The sequence below is a fragment of the Ceratotherium simum genome, chromosome 3, assembly GCF_057802395.1.
Source record: "Ceratotherium simum simum isolate JZ-2026a chromosome 3, ASM5780239v1, whole genome shotgun sequence".
Taxonomy (NCBI): Eukaryota; Metazoa; Chordata; class Mammalia; order Perissodactyla; family Rhinocerotidae; genus Ceratotherium; species Ceratotherium simum.
This window is the reverse complement of record NC_141902.1, coordinates 67111097-67137576: the sequence shown is the minus strand read 5'-3', so window position 1 is coordinate 67137576 and position 26480 is coordinate 67111097. Positions and strand designations below refer to the sequence as shown.

Here is a 26480-nt window from a genome sequence, read left to right as displayed (position 1 = left end):
TGGCCAAAGGCCAGTTTAATACAGAGCCAGGCCATTTAGGCTGAGTAAGCCAAGTATTGAGACAGCTTATTCACCCAGGATTTCCCAATATTGTATTAAAGTATGAGGAAAGGCAAGAATATGAGACAACTGAGCTTGTTAGTCTGCCTTTCATTTATTTTATATTCTCCTATCTTTTTCTTGCTGACCTGTAATGTCAGTATTCCCTCTTGGAAATTTTTTTCACTCCCTACTTTCCTGGAACATAGCTGGTCCTCAGTGTGTATTTGTTTAATGAATGGGAGATCTGTATTCAGAGGGAGCGTGAGAAAATACCTGATACCTTCTGAAGACACAACTCTGAGTTTGGTTGCAACAAGTTATATTTGCAGAGTCCTATGGCCAAGCCAGAAATGGTTTCGTATTTTGCTTCTTTTACCCTGTCTTCTCTCCCATTGAATTAATTGCTTATCTTCATCTGTCATTGTGATAGGTCCAGGATAGTTCATTGTCAGTTCATACTGGACGTGACTGAACCCTTTTCCTCTGAAGCCCTTGCCTCATACCTTCTCTTGTATTATTGTTGACAACTTCATCTTCCTGTCCTTTTCAGTCACGCAACCCATTTGCCATAGTTTTTGATGACTCCCTTTTTTTTTCATGTGTAATCTCAAGTTGCCTTTTCTTTATAACCTCTTAAGACTCTTAACTTTTACTATTTGGTGGGTTTTTTGTTTGTTTGGTTTTTTGATATGGCTGTTTTTATTTCTTAATTCAGCACAGCTTTGTGTACTTATGATGAATCAGGCATAGTATTGGGTGACAGGTCTGAATGACATGGTTCTGCCCTCTCTTGGCTTACAAGCACCTTGGGGAGTTAGTGTAAGAACACAGGTAACTACAGAACAAAATAAGTAGTATAGGGTAGGTGCTAGATGAATGGTACCCATCTGCTGCAAGTGGTGAGATGGGAGTGATTTTTCAGCTGGTATAGTCAGAGACGGCATGTTTGGGCTGAATCTATAACAATAAAAATGAGAAATAGCTTAAAAATTCATCAGTAGACATGGTATATATATCAATATGGTATAATGTATAATTTATGCAGCCATAAAAAAATAAGATATTTGGAGAAAGCTGTTAGGAAACAGGAAGAAGCTCCTAAGCAAGAAAGCAGGATACAAGACTTCTTAAGATGGATGCATATTTTTGACTAAAAGGAAATACATCAAAATGTTAAGTGAATGTTTGCAATTTTCTGTATATTTTATGCATTATCTACTGTGAACATTTATTGACAAAAAGTTATTTTTAAAAAAGGAATACTTGTTTTATGTTGCTTTTGAGTTCCTTTTTTACCATTGTGCTGTATTGAATAGGTTTTTTGCTTTTGTCTTGTATCCTCATTTTCTACTCATGATCGTCTCTGCTAGTTCTTTTAGTTGTGCCTAAGTCTGTCTGAGTTACATGGTTTCCCTATTTTTGTTTCCACGTTTTGATATATGGAAATAGCGTGGAATTTGGAATCTGGAGATCAGAGTTCAAATCCTGATTCAGACATTTATTAGCTATGTAAATTTGGAGCACCCTTAGTTTGTGGAATCAGGTTGTTTTGAAGACAAACTGAGATAGTGTGTATCAAAGCCTAAGATGGTGCCCCAGGCACATGGGTTCTGCAAGATGACGAGTGGTGGGAGTCCTTAGTGTCTTTCTTCCTTTATTCTCAGCTAGTAGATGACCAAAGACAATAATAACCATCTTAAAGTATTTTCATGCTTCTCTGATACCTTATAATACTTTGAGTTTTATAAGAATTAATGAAGTAATCTTTGTGAAAAAGCTCATGGTAAATGTTAAAGTACATGGTAAATGTTAAAGATGATATCAGTTAGGATGCTCTGGCTGTGAGTAACAGAAAACACTATTCAGAGCTCAAATGATAAAGAAATTATGTTGCAGTAAGTCCTGAGGTTGGACGTTTCTGGGTATAATACAACCAGAGTTTCAGATTTGTTTCTCTGAAGCTCTCCTTTGTGTATCAGCCTCGTCCTCAAATTGACACTAGCTGCCTCCAGCAGTTCCATATGTCTCATCCAGATTTAACATTCTTCAGAAGGAGAAAAGACACTGTCTCTTCCAGTATCTTTAACAGGGTTTCTCAACCTCAGTACTCTTGATATATTGGGCCGTATAATTTTTGTTGTGGGAGACCGTCCTGTGCATTGTAGGGTGTTTAGCATCCCTGGACTCAGCCTACTAGATGCCAGTAGTACTCCCCAACCACCACAAGTTGTAACAACCAAAAATGTCTCCAGACATTGTCAAATGTCCTGTGGGGCGCAAAATTGCCACTGATTGAGAACCAGCTGTTCTTCAGCAGTGAGGAAACCTTCATCAGAAACTGCTGCAAGATCTCCCTCCCGCCAGCCCCTGCCCCATCATGTCTTCTGGGACAATATTGCTTCACATGCCCATGCTTATTAAATCAATTATTGGCACCACTTGATCGATTTAGAAATTAATCAGCTCCCTAACCTGAGAGGGTTTTGTTCTGAGGGTAGAAGGGTCTGGAGTTGGACAGGCAGTAATAGAGTCTGTTAACAGGGGAAAAAAACACTCACTCTAAAATTGCTTACCTGGGGCCGGCCCCGTGGCTTAGCAGTTAAGTGCGTGCACTCCGCTGCTAGTGGCCCGGGTTCAGGTCCCAGGCGTGCACCGATGCACCGCTTGTGCAGATGTGGTGAGGCAGCGTCCCACATACAGCAACTAGAAGGATGTGCAGCTATGACATGCAACTATCTACTGGGGCTTTGGGGAGAAAAAGAGAAAAAAAGGAGGAGGATTGACAATAGATGTTAGCTCAGGGCCGGTCTTCCTCACAAAAAAAAATAAAATAAAATTGCTTACCTGTGGCGGGGGCCTATTGGAAGTGCCATGTTGGAAAATGCAGGCAGTTTGACTATTGGTTCTGCAGGAGTGCCTTGGAATGATAGTAAAGGGATGAGTATAACATTAGATGAGGACTGGGGTTATATTGGTATTGTTCACTGTTGACTCTGCACCTAGCACAAATCCCAGTAGATAGCAGATACTTAAAATTTTTTTGAATAAGTGAGTATAGAGAAATGCTGATCAGAATACTCTCATGAGTGAAATGGTGTTTTGGATTCAGTGAGCAGTGGTGTGATTATAAATGCGGTTGACGTGAAGAGACTGACGTAGACACCCCCCTTCCTTTCCTCCAAATAAACTATATTCAGCTTCACAGGAATTATGCTTTGGCCTAAATAGTGCCTTAAAATAAGCCTGAAGTAGTTGAGTCATAATATTGATATTATTTCATTAGGTTTCTTGTACTTTCTCTTTCAGAACTAATCATTTCTATGACATTGATAAGAACTCTTGATTGGCTCACCAATTTATTGACTTCTACCATACCTACGTATTATATATATTAGATATGAGACATAAGGATACAAATTAAAAAGGATTAGGTAAACATGAAGTGAACTATTTTACAGTAATATTTTAGTGGTTCAAAATATGGTTCAATGGTTCAAAATAATTTTTGCTTATTAAAAAACTAATATTTGGTTAGAACAGAGTGATTAACTGTGAATCATTGACTTTTGGGGGGAATGGGGGAGGTGATGGATATATTTATTACCTTGATTGTGATGATGGTATCACAGATGTATGCATATGTCCAAACTCATCAAATTGTATACATTAAGTATATGCAGGTTTTTGTGTACCAGTTGTACCTCAATAAAGCTGTAAAACAAACAAACAAAAATAGCGATGCGCCTCATGAGCAGATGAAGCCCCGGCGCATCTTTGCTTGGCTCCCAGGGGTCAATCCAAAGCAGTAGTAGAACTTGGCTGACTCTCTTTCTTTAGTATTTTCCCCTTCTACTAATTTTGTGGTTTTGCTCTGTTTTCAGTTGGTTGACAGCTAAGCTGTCCCCATTGGTAGCAGCAGTGATTGGAAATGTTTGGCTTTATGGTTTGAACGCTTGATGATCTCTGTAAAAGGATTAATATTTCTAGATATCTAATCTCTGTTGGGAGGGAGACAGCAGAGAATCTGGTTTGTTAGTCTTTTTTTTGTTTTTTTCTGTTTGTCTACTTTGAGCTCAAATCAATTAAGATTTTCATGCCCACTGGGAGAAGATCGGCTCTTTGGTATCTAGTCTGGTGAGTGTTTATATTTCTGTGTTTACTCTTGACACATATCTGAGATTTTAGTTTTGAAGCTATAAGCTCTATTTCTCTGTATGTATATGTGTCTGTAATTCAGAAAGGTCTTTACCTTTGCAAACTAAAAAGGATTAGATAAACATGAACTGTTTTTACAGTAATATTTTATTGATGGTTCAAAATATTTTTTGCTTATTAAATATTAATATTGGGCAAGAACAGAGTAATTAACTTTGAGTCATTAAATTTTAAAATCTTAGTATACCACTAAGGAAAATAGTAACCACACTAATTATTTCAGAAAAAATTTAATATAGAGAATGGGTTAAGTAGGTGTTGGAAGACTAAAAAAGCAAAAAGAGACGTTGAGGGAGGGGAAACAAAGGGAAGAGGTTGGGGTTATCAGAATCTTGAAGTTCAGAGAAGGGGCTTCACAGAGTTGGTGCCAGTACTTCTGGCGGGGTGCAGTGAAGCTGGTTCTGTCTACGCGTGCCAGGAGGAAAAGCTGGAGACTGGAACCAACTGCCAAGGCAGTGCTGGTGCAAATAGCAAGCAGACAAAAAGGAGCAAGTCCCTTCTCCTTCCTTCTTTCTCCTTCCTCTTGGTCTCTTCAAGTATCTGCTGCTGGTGATGGAACCTATCAGGAAGCCAGCTAAAGAAGGAAAAATGTAGTTTGTAGAGTTGCAGCCCTGCATCACAGAGAGTGAGTGTGGAGTTGAAAGACAATAGTTTAATAAGTGACATACTTAACACTTTGAATGAGACAGAGATTCAAAGAACTGATCCCGGGTTCAGTTAATTTTTAAATTTTTCTTTATCATAACGTAAAGAATACCTCTGAGAGGCATGATGTATGGCAGAGTGAGCAGACTTTCTGTAAAGGGTCAAGTGTTAAATATTTCAGGCTTTGCAGGCCATAAGGTCTCTGTCTCAAATACTTAACTTTGCCTTTATAGCACAAAAGCAGCCTTAGACAGTATATAAATGAGTGTGACTGTGTTTCAGTAAAACTTTACAGAAACAGGCAGTAGGCTGGATTTGGCCCCAGGGCTGTAGTTTGCAGACTTCTGATGTCGAGTATACACGTAGGGTGAAGTTAATCAGTGATAGTCCGTATGGATTCATGTTTGGGATAACTTTGATACTTTTTAATTTGGGAGGCCACCTTCTTAGATCTGATTAGATTAGTTGTAAAAACCTCATTCTGGCTAAAGAAGGCCTATAAGAAGAATAGGGAAAATGTTAGCTCTGTATTCTCTCATTCACTTATGACTGTGGTATTAGTATTATCTTTAATACATAGTTTCTATATAGGAATCTTTTTAAGCTACTTATTTTTGTATGGTTTAGTTAAAAATTTGTATAGTTGCACAACAATGTGAATGTACTTACTACCACTGAACTATACACTTAAAAATGGTTAAAATGGTAAATTTTATGTTATGTATATTTAACTACAATAAAAAAATTGATGTAAAGCTGCTTGCATGGATACCCTTATGGAACATCACTCTTTCTTCAGGTATCTCAAATGCTGGCAGTGATTGGCTGGCATGAAATCTTATAAGGGTACCAATTTCCATCCATACATTAAATTCATAAAGCTTAAAGCTTAATTTCTTACTGTTTTTAGTTAAAAGAAAAAATAAATAGAATATTCAGTATCTTATCCCTGTATCCCAGTGGGTCATCCTGTACACTCCTGGGTATGCACACATCCACTGGAGAGAGACCACTGGGCTAGAGACCTAGGATGGTTTGATTTAATATTGAGGGAGTGTATTGGTAATCTTGCAAACTAGACTTTTTCTCTAGTTCTTCCCCTGCCAATCTATATTGCTAATGGTGTTATCCTGACCTTGTGTTTTCATGCCTGCTCTCCCATTCCTAATCCATCTCTGCTTTCTCATCCATATTTCAATGGCACTTTATATAAACTTCTGTTATAACTCTCATCACATTCTATTTTTAGTTATTTACTTATATTTCTCTTTTCCTCCTCTTTTGAGTAGCGTGTCTGGGTTATATACTATATGCCCAGCACCTAGCTTTGACACACAGGCATGCTCTCATTTAATGTTTTTATCAAATTATCGGAACTAGAACTTAATCCGTACTTTGACGAGCTTCTCGGTGGTTCATAATCTGAGCTCAGCCAACACTTCTTCCTCTTCATAATTTTGGTCAGCCTTAGTTTTTTTTCAGAGGCCTAAATCTCATGTTTACTGCCAGCACAGCCCTTTTCTGTACCAGTATTTGGCATTAGGAAGACTTGGACGTGAGTTAGATTTGCACAGTACACATCTTTCAGAATAATTATTGTAATTGATCTTGCTGATGTTGATTAATTTGTTAAAAAAATATTTATTGACTGCCTACTATATGCTAGAAACCCTGCTGGGGATACCAGAGTGAGAGCATTTTACATACAAGGAAATTGAGAAGTTGGGTGACAGGTATAAGATAATATAACATGTTAATGACAGAACTGCAGCTAGACCTTAGGTCTCCTGACTCATGATCCATTGGGTAGAAGGGAGTGCTGTGAGAAGAGTTAGAGCAGTATAGTTGGGATGATATGTGTGAGGGGGTTTGCTTGTGATCATTCTAACCTCTACTTGAATATTTTCAGTAAAATTGAGGAGCTCAGTCTCTCAAAAGGAAGTACATTACATTTATTTAGACTACGTTAGAGGTTCCTTTGGCATACCAGTCACCTGTTCTACCCTTTCAGGGTAGCCAGATGGGGATCAGAGTATAAACTCAATTCAGGATTCTCTGGGAATGGATGGTGTGGAGAATTCTGTAGGGTCTTCTGCCTTGGCTGCTAGAGGAGTAGTTAACTGACATATGGTGGCCAAATAGAGTCTCAGAGACAGAGGGTGGCTGGGTGCTCTGGTGTTGATGTGCATCTTGGTGTGGCCTCTACAGGATCAGGGCAATATGGTCTTTGTGATTATTTAATGGTTTAGAAATTACTTACCCAGAAGTAATAAAATTCTGAGAAATCACATTAACCAAAAGATCTAAAAACAGGTTTAGGGGCCGGCCCGGTCGCGCAAGTGGTTAAGTACGCACGCTCTGCTGCGGCAGCCTGGGGGTCACCGGTTCGGATCCTGGGTGCGTACCGACGCACCGCTTGGCAAGCCATGCTGTGGTGGTGTCCCATATAAAGTGGAGGAAGATGGGCATGGATGTTAGCCCAAGGCCAGTCTTCCTCAGCAAAAAAAGGAGGATTGGCAGATGTTAGCTCAGGGCTGATCTTCCTCACAAAAAACATAAATAAATAAAATAAAAACAGGTTTATAAGTCAAAATACCAACTTATAGTGGTAGATGTATATTTGGCTCAAGATCTGAAATCTGTCTAAACCAGGGGTTCCCTCTTGCTGGGGTCTAGAGACCAAATTAAAAATCAGAAGGTTGCTTGCTTTGTAGCATAGAATTAAAAGCCAGTTGAATAGTATCTTCCTGTGAACTTCAGATTATGAGGACTTGGCCGCCTTTTACTCTGGGAGTATTTCTCTCTTAAACAGCTGCCAGACATTCAGAATCAAACCACCCTGACCTGTGGGAAGAGACTGCAGTATTCCTGCCCTTCTACTCCTTTTTTATATTCAGATGTCAAAGAAGCCTCTGTCATTACCAATTTCCCTATGAAGGGCAGAATTGGTTAAGATTTCCAGGAGTACTGCTTATTTTATATTCACTATTACTTGGGTAATATACAAAATCTGTTATTCCTTGAGATTTGTGGTAGTTTGTCCTAATATGATAGTATGTGGTAGTAAATCCTAATATAATTTAGGAATAGCTTATCTTTACCATCTTCACTTTGATTCTTATAACACTCTCCATAAAGGATTAATGTATTGTATTTTCTGTTTCCACTGAGCACTTTCTGTGGGCACCCTGACTTTAGTCCCTGTTTTTTTCTCCAGGGTCATCTAGTAGCAGGCACCCAAATCAGGCAACTCCAAAGAAAAGTGGCTTAAAGAATGGCCAAATGAAGAGTAAAGATGACGAGTGCTTCGGGGATGATATTGAGGAGATCCCAGACACAGATTTTGATTTTGAAGGGAACTTGGCCCTTTTTGACAAGGCAGCTGTGTTTGAGGAGATTGATACCTATGAGAGGAGAAGTGGTACCCGTTCCCGGGGCATCCCAAGTGAAAGGCCTACTCGTTACCGCCATGATGAGAACATCCTGGAGTCAGAGCCCATTGTCTACCGACGGATCACAGTGCCCCACAACGTGAGCAAGGAATTCTGCACAGGTGAGTTGCACCAGGTCCCACATCCCACTGGCCCCTCTTCCCTTTCTATTACGCTTGTAACAGAATGACCTAGATTCTGAGTCACAGTCTTGCACTAGGAATTAACTAAAGTGGCTTGTGGTTGGCCCCTTATTACTGTCTTTGGAGATTGTGACCAATACAACATCCTGCCTACCACTGTGGAGGGGCTGATTTCTCTACAGGTCCATTTATATCTTGCAGCTGGCAGGATCTGGTCTGCTGTTTATGATTAATAATTAAAGACCTAGGGGCCAACTGCCTAGATTCACATAATCAGATCTATTTGCACTTTAGCTTCCCTGTTACTGCCTGTACATTTTCCCAGAAGTTCAACTCTGTTTTACTAGTTGTTTGCTGGAGTAAAACATAGTTGGAGATGGATTGTTGAAACCACTGGTTGAAAATAGGATTTCAATAAATTATCTTTGTTTACTACACTGTCCTCATCTTCTGCTAGCCCTGGTCATTGAGAGTTGGCTAGTCATAATTCTCATGTAACAAGGTAGTGCCTTGGTAGTTCTGTAGGTCACTGTATATGATAGTCTAGTCTACCTCAGTGATTTTTAGGTTTTTTTTTTTTAGCATTAGAATCTTTCCTCAAACATGTGGCATTTGAAGCAGATAAAAGCAGCTGTGGAAGAGGTAGTCTGCCTCATCCCTGTCCCTATCCTTTCCCCCTAAACCACGTTATTAACTGGGCTTCTTAGAATACAATTTGAATACTGTTATTATTGAATGATTTTAAGAGCTAAATGGAGAATCATAATTTTAGTAAGTAGAGAAGGAACTGAGTATAATATTCATTTTGGTTTGAAGTTTTGAATATAGGATATATAAATCCTGAATGCAGGGCCGGCCCTGTGGCGTAGCGGTTAAGTGCGCGTGCTCCTCTGCTGGCAGCCTGGGTTCGGATCCCAGGCGCGCACCAAGGCACCGCTTGTCAGGCCGTGCTGTGGTGGCGTCCCATATAAAGTGGAGGAAGATGGGCACAGATGTTAGCCCAGGGCCAGTCTTCCTCACCAAAAAAAAGAGGAGGATTGGCATGGATGTTAGCTCAGGGCTGATCTTCCTTACCCAAAAAAAAAAAAAAAAAAAAAGATCCTGAATGCTAGTAGCAGTTACAGGGAGAATTTTGGAGACAGCTTAATTACATTTGGAGGAAAATCAGAGATAATGGCATGGCTTTTTTGCAGACAGCAGTATGGCTATATTGTATTTGGTTTTGCTGCGTATAGAAGCTTGCATGTGCTTTCCATGTTAGAAAAAAAAAAATAAGCAGACTGTCAGGCTAAGAAAGACTACTAAATTGTTTCCATGTTTCATTAGCAGACTGGCTGGCCTGCCTTTGCTGAGGTAGTTTCCTTAAGTGGCACTGACAGTGAGACTTGCTCAACTCTTGATTTTTACCCCCTGTGTAAAGGCAAACAGCCTAGCTCAGAATCAGACTTAAGTTGCCAGGTATTAAGCTTTTCAAAGGCAGCTATCATCCAGCAGGTCTGGTAGTACACTCAGACCCTGCCATCCATCCACCTCTGACTGCTCCCCTTTTTTCTGCCCTCAGTTGCAAAATAAGCTGCCTTTCTTGGTAGCTCTCTGAGCTATGGTGCTTGGGTCATGCAGAGTGATTTCCCTGAAATTCCTGAGCTTGGGGAGATTATAGCCTGCCTTGGAGTGAAGTGGCTAAAAGGGAGAGAATAACAGTGAGAATCAGTGAAGATTCTCAGATCTAAAAGAGCCTGAGAAAATGTTTGCTAAAGAAGACAAAGGGAGAGGAGGAGTCGTTTCCTCCTACACACTTCACCTCCCCAGCTTGATCTTTGCACTTCGTTTAATTTAATGACGGAAGTAAAAAGTTCCCTCCTCTCATGTGAAATTATTTTTCCAGAATTGCCATTAACAAACATACTGCAAACCACATGTGCTTGTCCTTGGCCAAGAACTCAGGTATGGTGGTTTGTGGTGTGTAGCGACCAGCTACACTTCCCTGGCGATGATAGTGAGGGGACGAGAGGTCTTGCAGGCTAATGCCTTCTGGTTTTTCTTTGTGTTCTCAACAGTGAGAAGGAGTGAAAATGAAGCCCTTTTGCCAAGCAGGGTCTATGCTGGAAATAGAGCTAGTGAGCAGTTGCCTTGCTGAGCTGCTTCTCCTATAGGTGATTTTTATCTCTGCTCAACTCCAAGACACAAGCCTCAAAGCAGGTTTTTACTGAGTGACATTCAGGTAGTGCAGAGCTGGAGATACTTTTCCAATTGAATCTACTATCCAAATGTTAGGATCAAAATAAGGCAAACCATCTGGAATATGTGGGGAAACAACCTAGAACCATAAAATGTTAGCGTTAGGTCACTTGATCACCTAGTATAGTTTTCTCATTTTATAGATGAGGACTTTGACGCCCAGGGAGGTAGAGGCTCTTAAAAACCTTCTCTATCACATTTTCTCTCCTCTTCTGAATGTGGATAAGTTAAATGGAAGAAGAATATAGTATAAGAAGAGAAGGGCAGTTTAATGGCAAAATAGACTATAGTCTTTGCTTTTTAGTATTCCCTCAGAAATGAACCAGCTTACATCAGCAGTTGTGGAGAGTGGCCTGGATGGCTCCCCAGTCTAGCCTGTGGCATTCATGTCCTAGAACCCCAAATACCTTATTTCTGCTAATCCCCAGAGTCGCAAAGGAAGAACAACATGTTTACTACCCATTGGGTGATGGCTTGGTTTTAGGATTCCGACTGCTTGCTGCTAGTATCCTACACATGGACTGCATGCTAAGTGCTGTTAACAGTTTCTAAGCCATTCTTCTCTAATTGCTCGTACTCCTCATGGAAATACTCTGCCAACTGTGTATGTGTGTGTGTGTGGTAGGGAGCAGTGTTATAAAAGGACTGTTGATTGGAAAAACATGTTCAGGAAGCAACTAAATTTAGCTCTTTGTTTAACCCAAATCTTTTCTCTCTGGAAAGCTCTTTTGGGTCTTTTGACAGTGCTGCTGTCTCCAACAGTCGTGGATTGTCAGACATTCCTCCAGCTTGGACCTACCTTTCTAAATAATGGTATCCAGTGGTCACATACATGTGTGTTAAGTTTGGCTATAAAATGCTAGATGTGTGTGAGCACTCGGTGTTCAGTGGTAAGAGGTCCCCAAAGAGCAATGGTTAGGAGAGTGGCAGGGCTTCAGAGAAGAATCTTTGCTCAACATTCTTAATATTCTAAAAGAGATACTTAAGATATTTTGGGTCAGTCAAAATACTGTGCTTATTATGTGTAAGCCGCCCTAAGATGGTCTTTGCCTTCAAGTTATTAAAATGTACTTGGAGATGGAAAGATACCATATATGCCCAGAGTCCAGCGAGAGTGTGGATATTAAGAGCACTGGGTGTTGAGAGACACGAGAGGTCCTGAAGGCTGGGCTGATCAGGGAAGTCTTCGCAAAGGGAGCAAGATAGAACCCTTGAAGCATGGGCAGGATTTCACCAGGCAGAGAGGAAGAGGATATTTGTGGGTAGGCTGGGCAGGTGGCGGTGAATACTGTGAGTAAAGGGCTGTGTGGGAGATTAGCCATTGGCTGGTTTGGCCAGGGCACAGAGTTTGTGTGGGGAGTAGGCAGAATTAAAAATAGCTTTGTACCAGAGCACGGAGAGCCTTGTGTGTCAATGCTATCCTCATCCTGTGGCCTTGGGGAACAGCTGAAGGATTCTGAAAATGACATGAGCCAAAATCTCTTTTAGGAGGACTTTTACTCTTTAGGAAGACTGGTCTCATGAGAGGATTCAGGGTAGAATGAGAGGAGAGAGAGACCAGAGCAGAAGACCAGTTAAGTTAGGCTCATGTCATAACTAATGTACCAGGGATTTGGGCCTCTGAATGGAGAGGAAGACAAAGATATGAGAGAAATGACAAAAGGGAATTTGATAGGATTTGGTGATAGAAAATAGGTGGAAAGGAGTTGAGTGAGTGAGAGGATTCAGAGGCATTGGACCTGTGGGGCAGGAAGAATGGCAGGGAGAGTCTCAGTGTACAGTCAACATGCCGCATAACGACATTTTGGTCAACGACGGACGGCATAGACAAGGGTGGTCCCATAAGATTAGTACCATATAGCCTAGGTGTGTAGTAGGCTATACCATCTAGGTTTGTGTAAGTACACTCTATGATGTTCTCACAACTACAGGATCACCTAATGACGCATTTTTCAGAACATATCCCTGTCGTTAAGCGACGCATGACTGTAGTTTGTGTCAGTTAGTGGGCCAAGTCTATGTAGTTTTGTGATTTTCTTCCTGCAGTGCTTTGTGGCTGAGCCCAGAGAGAGTAAATAGAGTTGCCACACTGAGGGATAGAGAGGAGAGGGAGTTGTTAATTATTAAATGCTTCAGTGAGGGCGCTTCTGTGGAGTCAGGGAATTGAGTTATGTAGCCAAATGGAGGCTACGAAGCGTGTTTCCTTATCTGTAAAGTGCGATAATACATAATTAAATGAGATCATGTGGAAAAGCAGCTAGCAAAATGCTTGGCTTATAATTGTTATTCATTCAGTATTTGACTTCAAATGTGAATTGGAAAGCTGCCTCAGTGAGGTTATTTTAAAACATCAACATTTATAGAATTTCTACATGCCAGGCACCATTCTTGATACTCTGTGTAAGTCATGGTTCATCACGTCAGGGGCCTTAGCATATAGGCTAACCAAATGTGTAAACAAATAATGGAAGTCTGTACAAGGTTTAGAGGTGGCAGAAAGGGGAACGTGGAAGCCTGGTTCAGGAAACGCAACATCATTATCATCAATGTCATAAAATCAAGTGTTCTTTGGTTGTTTACTGTGTCGCAGGCACCGTTCTAAGCACTTCATGTGCTTATCTCAGTTAATTTTCATGGCATCTCTATGAGGTTGCAATGTTATCCCCGTTTTACTGGAGTTAAGTGTTCCAGTAAAACTTTCGTCAGAATGACTTTAAAGTGTCTCGAATGCTTCATTTCCTGGATTCTAATAAATTCTTCTTAGGTGTATTTATTCAAGAGCACTTCCATTTGGGTAGAATTCTTACTTAACTTCTGCCATTTGTTTTCCACTGTGTGGCCTTTCCATTCTGTCCTCCAGTATATAGAAGCCCAAATGGGAGGCACTGGGTGTTATTGGTGCAGGCACCAGGTCTCCACAGTTGTCCCGTCTGCTTTGCCTGAAGGATGTTCTTCTGTCTCCACACTATGTGTCTGCTGAGATTTGGGGAGCAACAAGTGTATGAGGGTGACCTGAAGTAGAGTTACTATTTACTGTCTTGCAAAAGGATCAAGTCAAAGTTTCAGTGAGGCATTCCAGTCTGAGCTCCTTTTGGATCCAGCATCACTTACCCATACTCATTTCTCTTGGTAAAAGCAGTTCTGGCTCCCACTCTGAAGGGGAACAGCTGGTGAAGGCACGGTGGCTTTGTTCCTGTGGCTTGACTCTTTGCTCTTCCCACCTTGGCTAGCTAAGTCTTTGAGCTTCAGTGGGGATGTATCTTGCTCTCAAGACAAGCTTGGCTTTCACCATTCCAGGCTGGCATTTGTCTTCCACAGCTAGCATTCCGTTTCTGCCTCTGAACCCTGGCTGCCTTCCTCTGCTTCTTGTCACCAGGAGTCCCTCAAGAAGCATTCTAATGCTTTCAAGACCAGTGTTTTTATCTCCTGAAGAACAGGTAATCAGGAAATCTGCTTTGGTTTTGTGTATGTGTTCAAAAGGAATCCAGGAAGAAATAAGTCTTTGAGTTTAGAAGTGGCCATTGAAGAATTTTACCTTGAGGATAGTGAGGCCCCTTCAGCAGCTGTCGTGCTCCTGATCAGGATCCTTATTCAGAGAATCAAGTGTTTGTTGCAGTGGAACTGGTCCTGATCTCATTACCTTCTCAAACCAGAGACCCAACCTGCATGGGTTCCTATCTTGGTCTCCTCACAGCCCTCACCCCCACTCCATTCCCCATCTTGTGTTTACAGGTTAGACCAGGTGCTACAGGATGCCGTTCCCAGGAAGGCACCTCTTTTACATTGCTTATGTTTTTTTTTTTTTTTGGTGAGGAAGATCAGCCCTGAGCTAACATTCATGCTAATCCTCCTCCTTTTTTTTTTTTCCTCCCCTAAAGCCCCAGTAGATAGTTGTATGTCATAGTTGCACATCCTTCTAGTTGCTGTATGTGGGACGCAGCCTCAGCATGGCTGGAGAAGTGGTGCATCGATGCGCGCCCGGGATCCGAACCCGGGCCACCAGTAGCGGAGCGCACGCACTTAACCGCTAAGCCACAGGGCCGGCCCCTACATTCCTTATCTTAAGGGAGACATCAGGAAGTAAATTCTAGGAGGTGTTCTGGACCAGGACACCTACAATAATACACCTGTGCTCCTGCACCAAGTGCCACAACTTTTCCTTGAGCGGAGCTAATGAGCCCAGTTTCTGAAATTGTGTCTCTGTAGGCAGACTTCCTTGACAGCAGCGTGGTTGATTTGGGGAACCTCAGGTTCTAGCAGATCCTCCAGTGCCAGGAGCAGAGGGAGTAGTCAGTCTCTTTAACATGGAGTCCTTCAGAGTTTCTGGGCCTGGGTAATCAGGTGGACACTTGTCATAGGACTGAAGGGCTTGGTTGTAGTCATTGGCAATGTCATGAGGTTTTAGAGCTGTACTCTTAAGACAGGTGTCTTGGCTAGACTCTTCTCCCAGTAGTGAACACTTGTGCTTCCTGCAGTCTTTCCACTGGAAAAGGTCTCATGGCAACTTGTTGCCAGAGTTTTAATTTAAGAGTTTAAGCTCAGGCTAAGGGCTGGAGGAGCTGGAGCCTAGCACATTATGGCCTGATAGCTGAGTTTTTGATGAAGCTGCCAATTTGTCATTCTAGAAACTGAGTTGATCTCTGCAAATGTGACCACTTTACCAATATGTGCCCTCTTGCCATTTCAGAGCCACAAGTGTCTAGCCAGAGTGAGGAAAGAGTTTGATTTCAATGTACCTACCATCCTCTTTAAATTCAGCATATCAAAGCTAAGTCAGTCGTTCACCCCCACCCATATCCTTGACTCCTTGGCATTCCCATTTCTTTCAGTGGAATCACCATTCTTTAGGTGTCCAGCATGAAATTTTGGGGCCATCTTCGCCTCTTCCTTCTCATAAAAATTCACAACTAGAAAGGACCCTGGGGGCCAGCCCCGTGGCATAGCGGTTAAGTGCGCACGCTCTGCTGCTGGCGGCCTGGGTTCGGATCCTGCGTGCGCACTGATGCACCGCTTGTCAGGCCATGCTGTGGTGGTGTCCCATATAAAGTGGAGGAAGATGGCATGGATGTTAGCTCAGGGCCGGTCTTCCTCAGCAAAATGAGGAGGATTGGCGTGGATGTTAGCTCAGGGCTGATCTTCCTCACACACACACACTAAATAAATAAATAAACAAATATTTAAACAAACAAAAAAGGGACCCTGGAGGCCATTTTTTCTAATTTAATAGCAGACATGGTGATTCCTTCTGTAGTAACCCTGGCAGGGAATTTTGCTTTATCCTCAGTTTTCATTCTGGCTCCAGATTTTCTTCTTCCTTCAAAATCTCCCTTGAAATTATCATGACCTTTTAGTTTTCGTGTGTTACCCCACAGGTTCCCCAATGTCCCTTGAAATCAATTCTGCATGGTCTTTCTGCCCTCATCTTCTGTCCCTGTCAACTTCATCCTGCATAAAACAGCTCAGCTTTTAAAGCCTTCTGAAGTCTGGCCCTGCCCACTACTGTATGCTAGCCTCACTCACATCAGCCTCTGAAACTTTGTTCGTGTTGTGTTCAGGATGACACAATTTAAAATTGTGGTGTATTCTCTGATATCTGCACATATACATTTTTTATTTCCAGGTAAATTGTAAGACTGTGAGAAAAGGATCTGTTTTCATACTTTTTATTTTCTCTGTCTCCTGCCATCCCCACCCCATCACTGGCTTAATGTATTATTACTCTAAAAACATCTGTTGATTATATTTGGAGACACTTAACTCTCTTTTTTCTCTGCAACTTTTTATATTGAAAAAAATTTCAAACTTGCAGAAAAGTTACTGGAATAGTATAATGAACAGCCATACACCCTTCATTTAGATTCACTAATTAACATTTTGCCACATTTACTTTATATAAATAAATATATGAACACTCACACAGATGCACAGATCTCGAAACTGTTTGAGATTTAGTTGCACTCATTACATTCCACTCCTAAGTACTTCCATGTGTATTCAGTAAGATATTGCTCTGCACAGTCACACTGCAAGATTGCCCTTAGGAAATTTACAATTAATACAAAAGCGTTATCTAATGTACACTCCATATGCAAAACTTTCCGGTCATCCCAGTCATGTCCTTCATAGCTGTATTTTTTACCATTGTGTATTACATTTAGTTGTCATATCTCTCTTGTTTCTTTTCCTTTAACCAGGACAGTTCCCACAACTTCTGTTGTCTTTTGTGATACTGACATTTGAAGAATCTAGGCCAGTTGATTTGCAGAATACCTCTTAGTTTTGCTTTACTGATTGTTTCCTTTTGATATGATTCATGTTACACATTTTTTCCAGGATTTTGGTTGGGTTCTGTCTCTCTCGGGGCATCACATCATCAAATACATGACGTCAGTTTGTCCCATCACTGGGGCTAAATTCGATCACTTGATAAGGTGGTGTCCACCAGATTTCTTCATCGTGTGGATACTTTTCGCCTTTGTAATTAATAAGTAATCTTGGGAAGTCCTTTACCTCTTGAGTCCAAAGCTTGTTCCAGTGGAGCTTTAACCTGAAGGAATGAGGTCCAGCGTGGACGGGGGTATTGGTACAATTGTTGTAAATGGGGGAAGGAAGAGATGAGGAAAGAGTCAGAAACATCATAACCACACTTGCCTTTGGTTACAGCTGTGCTCTTATCCAGTTGCAGAATGGAATGCCCTGAGGCACAGGTACAGGTTTCCCTCCCATTCATTCATTCATTCAACATATTTATGTAGCCCCTCCACCAGGCACTGTGCTAGCACTGAAGGCACAGTGGAGAAGAAGGGGATACAGCAGTGAGCAAGACAGACACAGTTACTGCCCTTGTGGACCTTACAGTCTAGTGAAGGAGATAGGCCAAAAAGAAGAGTTATTTACAAATTATATTAAGTGTAATGAAGGAAATAAGCAGCATGCTGAGTTAGGGATATTTAAGCTCAGACCTGAAGAATGAGGAAGCAGCCTTCTGTGTGTGTGTGTGGGAGGCTAGCATTGGAAGAGAGAAGAGAATGCCAGGAGAGGCACATGCTTCCTGAGGCCAGAAGGAACTTGGAGTGTTTAGGAACCAGAAGGTACCAAAGGTGCCTGGAGCATGGTGGGGTTTGGGGTCAAAGGTAAAGGGGGTGAGGTAGACAGGGGCAGATGATGGGAGGCCTTGTGGACCCTAACAAAGAGTATAAGGGGTATTTAGGCTTCTTATAACGAATCGGTCTTTCAAAATTGCATTTTGTGGTAGCTTTAATGTAAATCTTCAGGGGCTGTCTGTACATTGTGGGTCTGAGGGAATGAATTTACCAGTGGTTTTATATTCCAAAAAAGAACCAGTATGATATCATCATCCAATTGTGTGACCACCACAGAATGGAATCAGAATTCATAGTCCTGGAGAAATCCCCATGCCCATTAATGAGCTGTGCTCCTCAATGATAAGACATGGGACACACACAGCCTTTCCAACTAAAGGGCCATGTCAGTGTGAGGATTGAGTTTAGATCTGAGACGGCACTTTTGTTATGAGAGTCTTGTTACACAGCAGAAAGGCTGGGAGGTTTGAAGGACAGGGAGGGATGTACATGCAAAAGCTTCCGGGGGAAGGCTTGGACGTGGTGCTAGAGAGTGTCTAAGGATGGAGAAGTGTGATGGAGGGTGTGAGAACATGCATACGTGTCCATAAGGGAGGGAAAGACCTGAAATAGTATATACTGGAAGGAGCAGTGTGAAAGTGATGAAGACACGAAGAAGGGGCAGACTGCAGCAGGCATGGGCGGTGGCTGGGCCCCTGGGTTTTGTAGCCCTAGACTCATGCTATGGAATGAGTCGTGCAAGGAGGAGGAGTCTTCTCCTCTGGCCTGTACTCAGTATGCTGAAGTCATTTTCCTTGATACTCTAAGGTTAATCAGATCCTAAGAAGTGCTCTGCTTGTCACGAACTGGCTATAATTATGTCTCCCTTTCTTGTTTCGACAGCTGTAAAATACATATTAATATTAAGAGAAACCCTACCAACTGAGTTTACTGCCTTGATTCCCCAACAATAAAGATCCACCTTCCAACTCAAACATAATTAAGCTTGGCCCGTGTTCTGGCTTTGGCAGTGTTACTGTTTGCAGTTTACACGCTATGTTCTTGGTTCCCTTCCGTTGGAGTTTATTTTATTCCCTCTGCCTGTTTCTGATAAGCCAGTCTGACTGGTTGGACTTTGTGTGTAAATGTTGAAAAGGAACATTTTGTGTGCTTGCATGTTCTTTCAGAGAAGCAATCAGAAAAGAGTAGACTGGAGTCCTAGTCTGCAGCTGGCAGACTGAGCAGACAAGATTCTTGGCCTTCTCTTTCCCTAGGCTACAGAATATGCCAGGTCGTCAGCAGTGCCCCTTCTCCCCAACACAGATCAGAGGAGATAGACACGCAGTTTCCAGCTGCAGTATCGAGCCAGCCCGGGGGGTGTTTTGTGCGAGTCTCAGCCTATCGATAGCCAGTGTTGCGGCTGGACCACTGCTTATGGTTCTTATTATGATTGCAAGATGCCTTTGAGCAATAACCATCAGGAAACTTTGAAAAAATGAAGGTTTATTACTTATAAGACCTGGAATTACATTAGCACATCTGGGGCCACACAAGAGGTCACAGGTAGGGGGAGAGAGAGAGAGAACAGGCCTGGGGTTCTGCTTTTATTGGGGTCGAGAGTGGGGCCTAGGGTTTCGTGGGCTCACTCTTTATTGGTGAGTTTAAAACATAGGAGTGGGGGGCTGGCCCTGTGGCTTAGCGGTTAAGTGCGCGTGCTCTGCTACTGGTGGCCCGGGTTCAGATCCCGTGGGCGCACCAACGCACCGCTACTCTGGCCATGCTGAGGCCACGTCCCACATACAGCAACTAGAAGGATGTGTAGCTATGACATACAACTATCCACTGGGACTTTGGGGGGGAAAATAAATAAATAAATAAATAAAATTAAAACATATGAGTGGGAATTTAAGCAGGAAGAGAAAAAAGTAGCCCAAGTGGTCAGTTATTGAAATCAACCAAGATCTCTGAAACAAAGGAGTCTCAGCTCTTTATCTAGTCATGTGGCTGGCAATGCGTTTGAGATAGCCGTCTTTGAAGTGGATGCCTCGGCAATCAAAGCTTAAGTCAGGTACTTGCATTCCAAAAAAGAAAACAATAATAAAACTGTCAGGGCTGACACTACAGTGGGATAAGTTCTCTTCTCCCTGCACCATGAGTTTTGTACCAGAAAATGCTTCAGCCTGCCCCCAGGGAGCCTCAACGGGAGAGAGAGTGCCTGTATACACAGCCTAAGACCTAGAGCCAGAGAGAAAGCCTGATTTGTAGGGTGGCAGGCCCAATATTCACTTCCCTGACCCGTTTCAAATTCATCTGATAAATAGGTGAAGAAATGCAGACTTGAGGGGAAGCTCTCCCTTGCGTGACTTTGCAGGTAAATAGGGTATTTGAAGTAGGCAGGTGCGTGACTTGTCTGACAGGTTTAGGGTTGTTAGTGGCTTAGGACTCCTGAGAATTCCTTCAGCTTTTTCACACTACTATCAATGGTTCCTAATTAGTTTTGATAATATGTCTGGAGCAGGCCATAAAAATGGCTGTTTTAATCAGCTGTTGACATGCAAGGTCAGGCTGCAGCCTTCACCAGTGGCACCTGGGACATCAACAACTGACAAATCAGAAAGGGTGGGAGGAGAGACAGCACTCCTAATGGCACTGTTTGTTGTCTCTGCCCGAGGTGGGCCTGGGACTCAGGCAGGTAGAGGGGCTCAGTTAACCAAAAGGACAGTGCTAATTTTGATATGTGGACTTTTTTTTTTTTTTTTGAGGAAGATAGGCCCTGCGCTAACATCTGTTGCCAATCTTCCTTTTTTTTTTTTTTTCTTTTTTCTCCCCAAAGCCCCAATACATAGTTGTGTATCATAGTTGTAGAGTTGTAGCTCTTCTATATGGAACACCGCCACAGCATGGCTTGATGAGCAGTGAGTAGGTCTGTGCCCGGGATCCGAACTGGGGGACCCTGGGCCACCGCCAAAGTGGAGCACCCGAACTTAACCGCTACGCCATCTGGCCGGCCCCAATAGGTGGACATTTTTTATTATCGTTACATTAAATTATTATTATTTTGCCCTCCCTTGAGAGATATAGACCTGGGTGCTTTAGGTTCAGTCTTTGTGTTTGGAGTCCTATTGTTAAAATGTACAGCCATAGCCTCATTCTGTGTGGTTTTAGGAATCGATATAGGCAGAACTGGACACTCAATAGAACTTCAAGAAATTTCTCCTGAAATGATCAGTGAGGAAGATAGGTTTGTCTCTACAGGGCTCTGAAACCAACAGAATGATGATGATGAACTTACTCAGACCTTCTACTTTAGAGTTAGGCCAGACCAGAAATAGCACTAGGTTTGCATCATTTATATGTTTGGGTACCTGATGAGAACTTGGCCCTGTTGAATAAATATAACTGAGACAAGTTGAAGAGGTGGGGCCAAAGAAGTAAAAGACTTATTTCCCTACTTTGAGGAGTTTACAGTCCAGTATAGGTGAGGACACAGGATCTAAAAAGGCATCTTATCCAGCCAGACAAAACTAATTACATGCAGTCCCACGATGACTTGCTAAGTGGAGTTGTGTGTATTGGTCTGTCGGCCAGTGAGTCCACTTGGGGCTATTGGCAGAGTCTGCTCCCTTGGGGCCAGCCTGTGGCTTTTTAGCATTTGTAAGATGGCGTTGCTTCTCAAGGCAAGAGCTATTGATTACAGATCACAATTTTTGACTTTGCTGTTTCTTTCCTGTCCTGGTTTTCTGGGCCCTGAAACAGTACCTAGTATGTTGATACTGATGCATATGATACCACAGATGCCTTAAAGTGTACCAGGTGCCAGACTTGGGCCTTGTAAAACCAAGTACTTTCCATGGTGTACTTTCAATGACTGTGATTCTCCCTTTATAGAGTTGTCTTTGTTTATGGTAAATAAAATGTCCAAGATTCTTCTGAGTAGCTTACAGCAAGCCATGGGTTACTTTCCATATACTCTTTCCCTGTGTTGTGAGTACTGGGTCACATTCACCCCAGATGGGGAGAAAATGACAAATTATTTGAGAAAACAAGTTTTTAGCTGAATTTCTTAAGCAAAGAGGAAGGGCTAAATAGAAGAGAGGAAGAGGAGGGAGAAGTGGGGAACAGGTAGGATGAACAAGTCATCCTACCTTGAAATTGAACCGCGAGGTCAGGAGGGTTAGCTAGTGTGTGTTCTACTTCTGGGGAAGGATAAGGGGTCTGCTGCTAAGGAAGACCCCATTGCCAGGAATGGCATTTCCCCCACTTTGAGAAAAGCATGTTCTCTTCTAATGTGGTTGATAAATTGCTTTTACGTGCTCTGTGCCAGCCTTTTCTTGGTGGTACCAAATACATCTTGGTGGATTTGGCCTTCGAGGTCTAAAGCTAAACTTGCTAAGAGAGCTTAAGTTCAGCCCTGCTCTCTGGTAACCTGAGCAAGTTGTTACTCACTTCCCCATCCACTGCTGGAGCTCTGGAGGGCTGCAGAGCATGCCTAGATCCCAGATTAGGCAGATGAGCCAGAGGACGGTCAGTCTTGCGGTCTTACCTTGCACAGAATCCTGGATCAAGCACACCCGTTTGTGGACCTGGTTTCCTGTAATCACTTTCCCTTTCTCTCCTCACCTCCTTTTGAACTGCAGACTCTGGCCTGGTCGTCCCAAGCGTTTCCTATGAGCTGCATAAAAAGCTGTTGTCTGTTGCGGAGAAGCATGGGTTGACTCTAGAGCGGAGACTAGAGATGACGGGCGTGTGTGCCAGTCAGATGGCACTGACCCTGCTTGGAGGACCCAACAGGTAAATGCCTCTGGACTGGCGGGGCTGAGTGTGGGGTAATGCTGCTCTGCCAAGGCACCACCACAGTGCCTCACACACAGCGAGTTCGTCCGACAGTTCCTGCTCGTCACTTTCTTGGATGCTGCAAGGTTTTTGTTTGCCCCTCTTGCCCATCTCCTGGAAGGCCTTATTCTTCTTCCAGCAAGCTGCCCTTTGACCCTTTCTTTCCTGGTAACAGCTGTCTGACTTTGAGACTCCTGCTGACTACCAGAGGCCTGCCTTCAAAGAAGCTTCTCAGAGACCCAGCTTTTGGCACTCGTCATTCACTCAAAGGGGCTGGAATACAAATCAACCCTGAGTTCCATACCAGAGCACTTCTGCAACCACCCTGACAGCTGGGTGGGAGAGCTGGAGTTTGGCACCTTCCCCTTTGCCCCTTGGGCTCATCTATCAGGAACAGTACTTAATTTTAGTTGTGGACATTTACTGATGCCATGTACCAGACCTTGTGCTAGCACAAGCGTTACAAAGAAGAATAAAATCCTGCTCCTGCCCTCCAGTAGCCTGGTGAGGTCTCTAGAAAGTACAGTGCTGGGGTGGAGGAAACAAGGTTCTCCAGGAAGCCACATTTCTACTTCGTGCTGGAGAAGCCAGTCACCCTTCCTAGAACAGTGGCATCCAAGCTAAGTCCTGCAGAACAAGGGAGAATTAACAGCGGCAAGCAGGAAGGGGGAAAAGTAGTCTAGGTCTCGAGAGTAGCATGTGCCAAGGGCAGAGAGAATTGAGAGCCCATGGGAAGTGGTAGGGATCCATAAGTCATTCTGTGTGGCTAGAAAGTAGGGCTTTAGTACAGCTGAGCAGTAGGCAGCTGCTCAAAGGATTTCAATAGGGCAGTGAAATGACTAGTTTTGTGTTTTAAAAAGATGGCTTGGCTGAATAGATTGAGTGGAAGCAAGACTGAGGGTGGTGAGACTAGTTAGAAAACTGAGCCAGAGGCCAGATGATGGTGGCCCCAACCAAGGAAGTAGGGATCAGAGAAGTAGATAGATGAGGGATTTTTTTTAAGTAAAATCAACAGGGCAGGGTAACTGGATGTGAGAAGTGGTAGAAAGTGGAGTATTGGTGATCACCGACTTCAGGCTTTCTAGCCTGGATACCTGGCGGGTAGTGAGAACGTTCCCTGGGATGGGGAACATGGGAAGAGGAGCATGTTTGAGGGAGATGGAGGATTTTGTTTTGGATATGTTGAGATATATCCTGTGAGATATCCACATAGACCATTAACAGTCTGGATCTGAAGTTTAGGAAAAGATCTGAGCAAAAGATAGAGATCTGGAAGTCATTAGCTTGTAGATGGTGTAAGAATAGATGAGATCCTCTCAGGAGGGTTAGAGATGAAGAGCCTTCCGGAATGGCTGAGAAAGAAAGCCAGAGAGGTAAGAAAACTAAGAGGGGTAGTGTTTAAGAACCAAAGGAACAGTGTTTGAAGAATACAGGAATGGTCTCCAGTGGTACTGCTGAGAGATCAGGCAAAATTAGAGTTGAGAGTATCTGCTGGATTTCTCAGTGTAGAGGAGGATGTTGGCAACCTCATGGCAGAGTGGTGTCTAAAGTGATCCAAGCTGGCTGTGAGATTTCCTCTCCTTGCCCCTCCACTCCCCTCGCCCTGTAGAGTTGCAGGGGTGTTCATTCCTCCTTGTCCCTTGATTTAGGTGTGCTTGCCAACCAGGCTGGATCCCTGGCCTCTCCTGTGCCAGGGAAGAGCCAGTGGAGACCCCCAAAGGAGCGAGTAGTGCAGGCTGCCTCTGAAGGAGCATCAGGTCTTCAGGCTGGTGACTGCTGCACCTCCTCCCAGAACAGCCACTGGGGCAGTTCCGGGAATAAGCTCTTCCCAGGAGTATTTGAGGCCATCAGAGTGGCTTCCCAGAAACAGCAGTTTGGGGGCAGGGTCTGAATGTCCTCACCAAGTCACATTCCTCTCTAGCTAGCTTCTTGGGGCTGGCTGTCCTTGCACCTGTCTTTTCTCTGTGTCTGAACTCTCAGAAGGGCCATCTTCTGTCCTTTGCAGCAGCTGCTAGTTTTCCTTTGAGAAAGATTGGCACAGTTAGTAGTCAGTTTCATGTATGTCAAGTACCATGCAGTTTCTGACTGTGCTTGTGCAGCAGCATTTAATTTGATCTTCATAACTTCACCTCGAAGGTAAATAGTAGCTCGGTGTTTTAAGATGAGCAAGCTAAGGCTCAGAGAGCTGAAAAACTTGCCCTGCGTGACATTGCTGGTCTCCCATCCAGATAGGTCTGTTTCCAGCGCCTGTACTCTGCCCCCTGCTGTTGGGTATGTGGGTGCCATGGTCTGCTTTGAGTCCTCTGATGGTGGATGCCTCTGTGAGAGGGGGAATCCATTAGGTGAGACAGACTCCAGAACTCTGCAGTATCTGTTAGAAGGGAGAAGTACTCATCGTATTTCTTTAAAATGCAAATATAGTGGGGGAAATGAATGGTTTGGTGTATTTGTAGAGTACTTTGCTAAATTCCCCCAAATTTACTGGGAGGGCGGAGATTTCCTCTCTGGCTCCACAGCATCTGTCATCTTCCTTCTTTTGGGAGACGGTAAGTGACTATGCCTGCTCCTCTCCTAAGCAGGGACCGAAGCCTGTTTCTTCCTGTCGTCTTCCCCTACCTTCCTGCCCTGGGGGCAGACTGTACTGCCTGTGAGTTGGGCATAGCTCCAGGGCTAATCCTCCAAACCTACTTGTGGCTTCTCTGAGACCAGAAGGGTCTCAACGTTAAATGGCAGGAAGCTGGAAGTGACTACTTCATCAGAAAGTGGGTATCCAAGGCAGTTGCCAGACTAGGAGGCTGGGAAATCCCTAGCCTGCTGCTTCCCCTGTGACCAGTACTATAAGGATGCCAGCATCGATTGAGCACTTTCTGTGTGTGGGGCCCTGTTCTGAGTGCTGTACGTCCATTAATCCACACAGCATCCTATGAAATAGGTACTATTAGTATCTGCAGCGTTGTTCTTATTAGCTTACTGGCAGCTCAGTAGAGAGAACTTGGACTGGCAACTGATTGAGGATGATTTACAACTATCCTGTTTGGTACTTGCTGAGTTTCTTAGAAATTGAGCCAGAGTAATCCTAGAAGAGGTGAGCCTTGAGCTGGATCTCAAAGAAGAGGTGGGTCAGAGTTTGAAAAGTGAAGGGCTTTCTGGGCAGGGGACATAGTTTGAGCAGAAGTAAGAAAGAGTCTTCCAAGTGCAGGAGAATGATGAGACCAGCCTTGCTGCAGTAGAGCAGGCATGCTGGGGAAGGAGAGCAGAGAAGACTGCAGAGGTGGAAAAGCCTCTCTGCTAAGGAGAGTTTGGACGTAATAGGTCACACAGTGAGAACAGTAAGTGTTCTTAGTCAGAAAGCAGTGTTGTAGCAACAGTGTTACATGGAACAAGATCTGGGTGAATTACCCAGTGAGAGGCTCCAGCAGATGAAGTGACACTGGAGTGTGAGACAATGGGAACGCCACCCTGTAGACCAGGCCTGCAGTATATTTTGGCCCCCTCTGCAACCTGGGACTATCAAGAACTCTGGGAGTAACAGGTGCCAAGAGACACTTGTCTGGTATAAGGTACAAGGGATTGGCAAGTGTGCAGCTGATAACGCTACTTTACTTTCTGTTACAGGTTGAATCCCAAAAATGTTCACCAGAGGCCTACAGTGGCCCTGCTATGTGGGCCCCACGTGAAGGGGGCTCAAGGTATCAGCTGTGGAAGGCACCTAGCCAACCATGATGTCCAGGTCATCCTCTTCCTGCCCAACTTTGTCAAGATGCTGGAGTCCATCACCAATGAGCTGTCTCTCTTCAGCAAGACCCAAGGCCAACAAGTGTCTAGCCTCAAAGGTGAGCACTTGCACAGGA

General features: G+C 43.4%; 1 protein-coding gene across 2 annotated transcripts in view; it reads left to right on the top strand.

Annotated features, from left to right (window-relative positions):
- The window catches only part of EDC3 (enhancer of mRNA decapping 3), a 58835-nt gene that overhangs the window by 26700 nt on the left and 5655 nt on the right, over nucleotides 1-26480 (top strand). For both annotated transcript variants that reach the window (XM_087428702.1, XM_004421813.3), the window contains exons 4-6: nucleotides 8120-8455; nucleotides 22434-22587; nucleotides 26245-26462. In XM_087428702.1, coding sequence (XP_087284828.1) covers nucleotides 8120-8455; nucleotides 22434-22587; nucleotides 26245-26462 — 708 coding nt within the window. The remainder of the gene's footprint in view (nucleotides 1-8119; nucleotides 8456-22433; nucleotides 22588-26244; nucleotides 26463-26480) is intronic.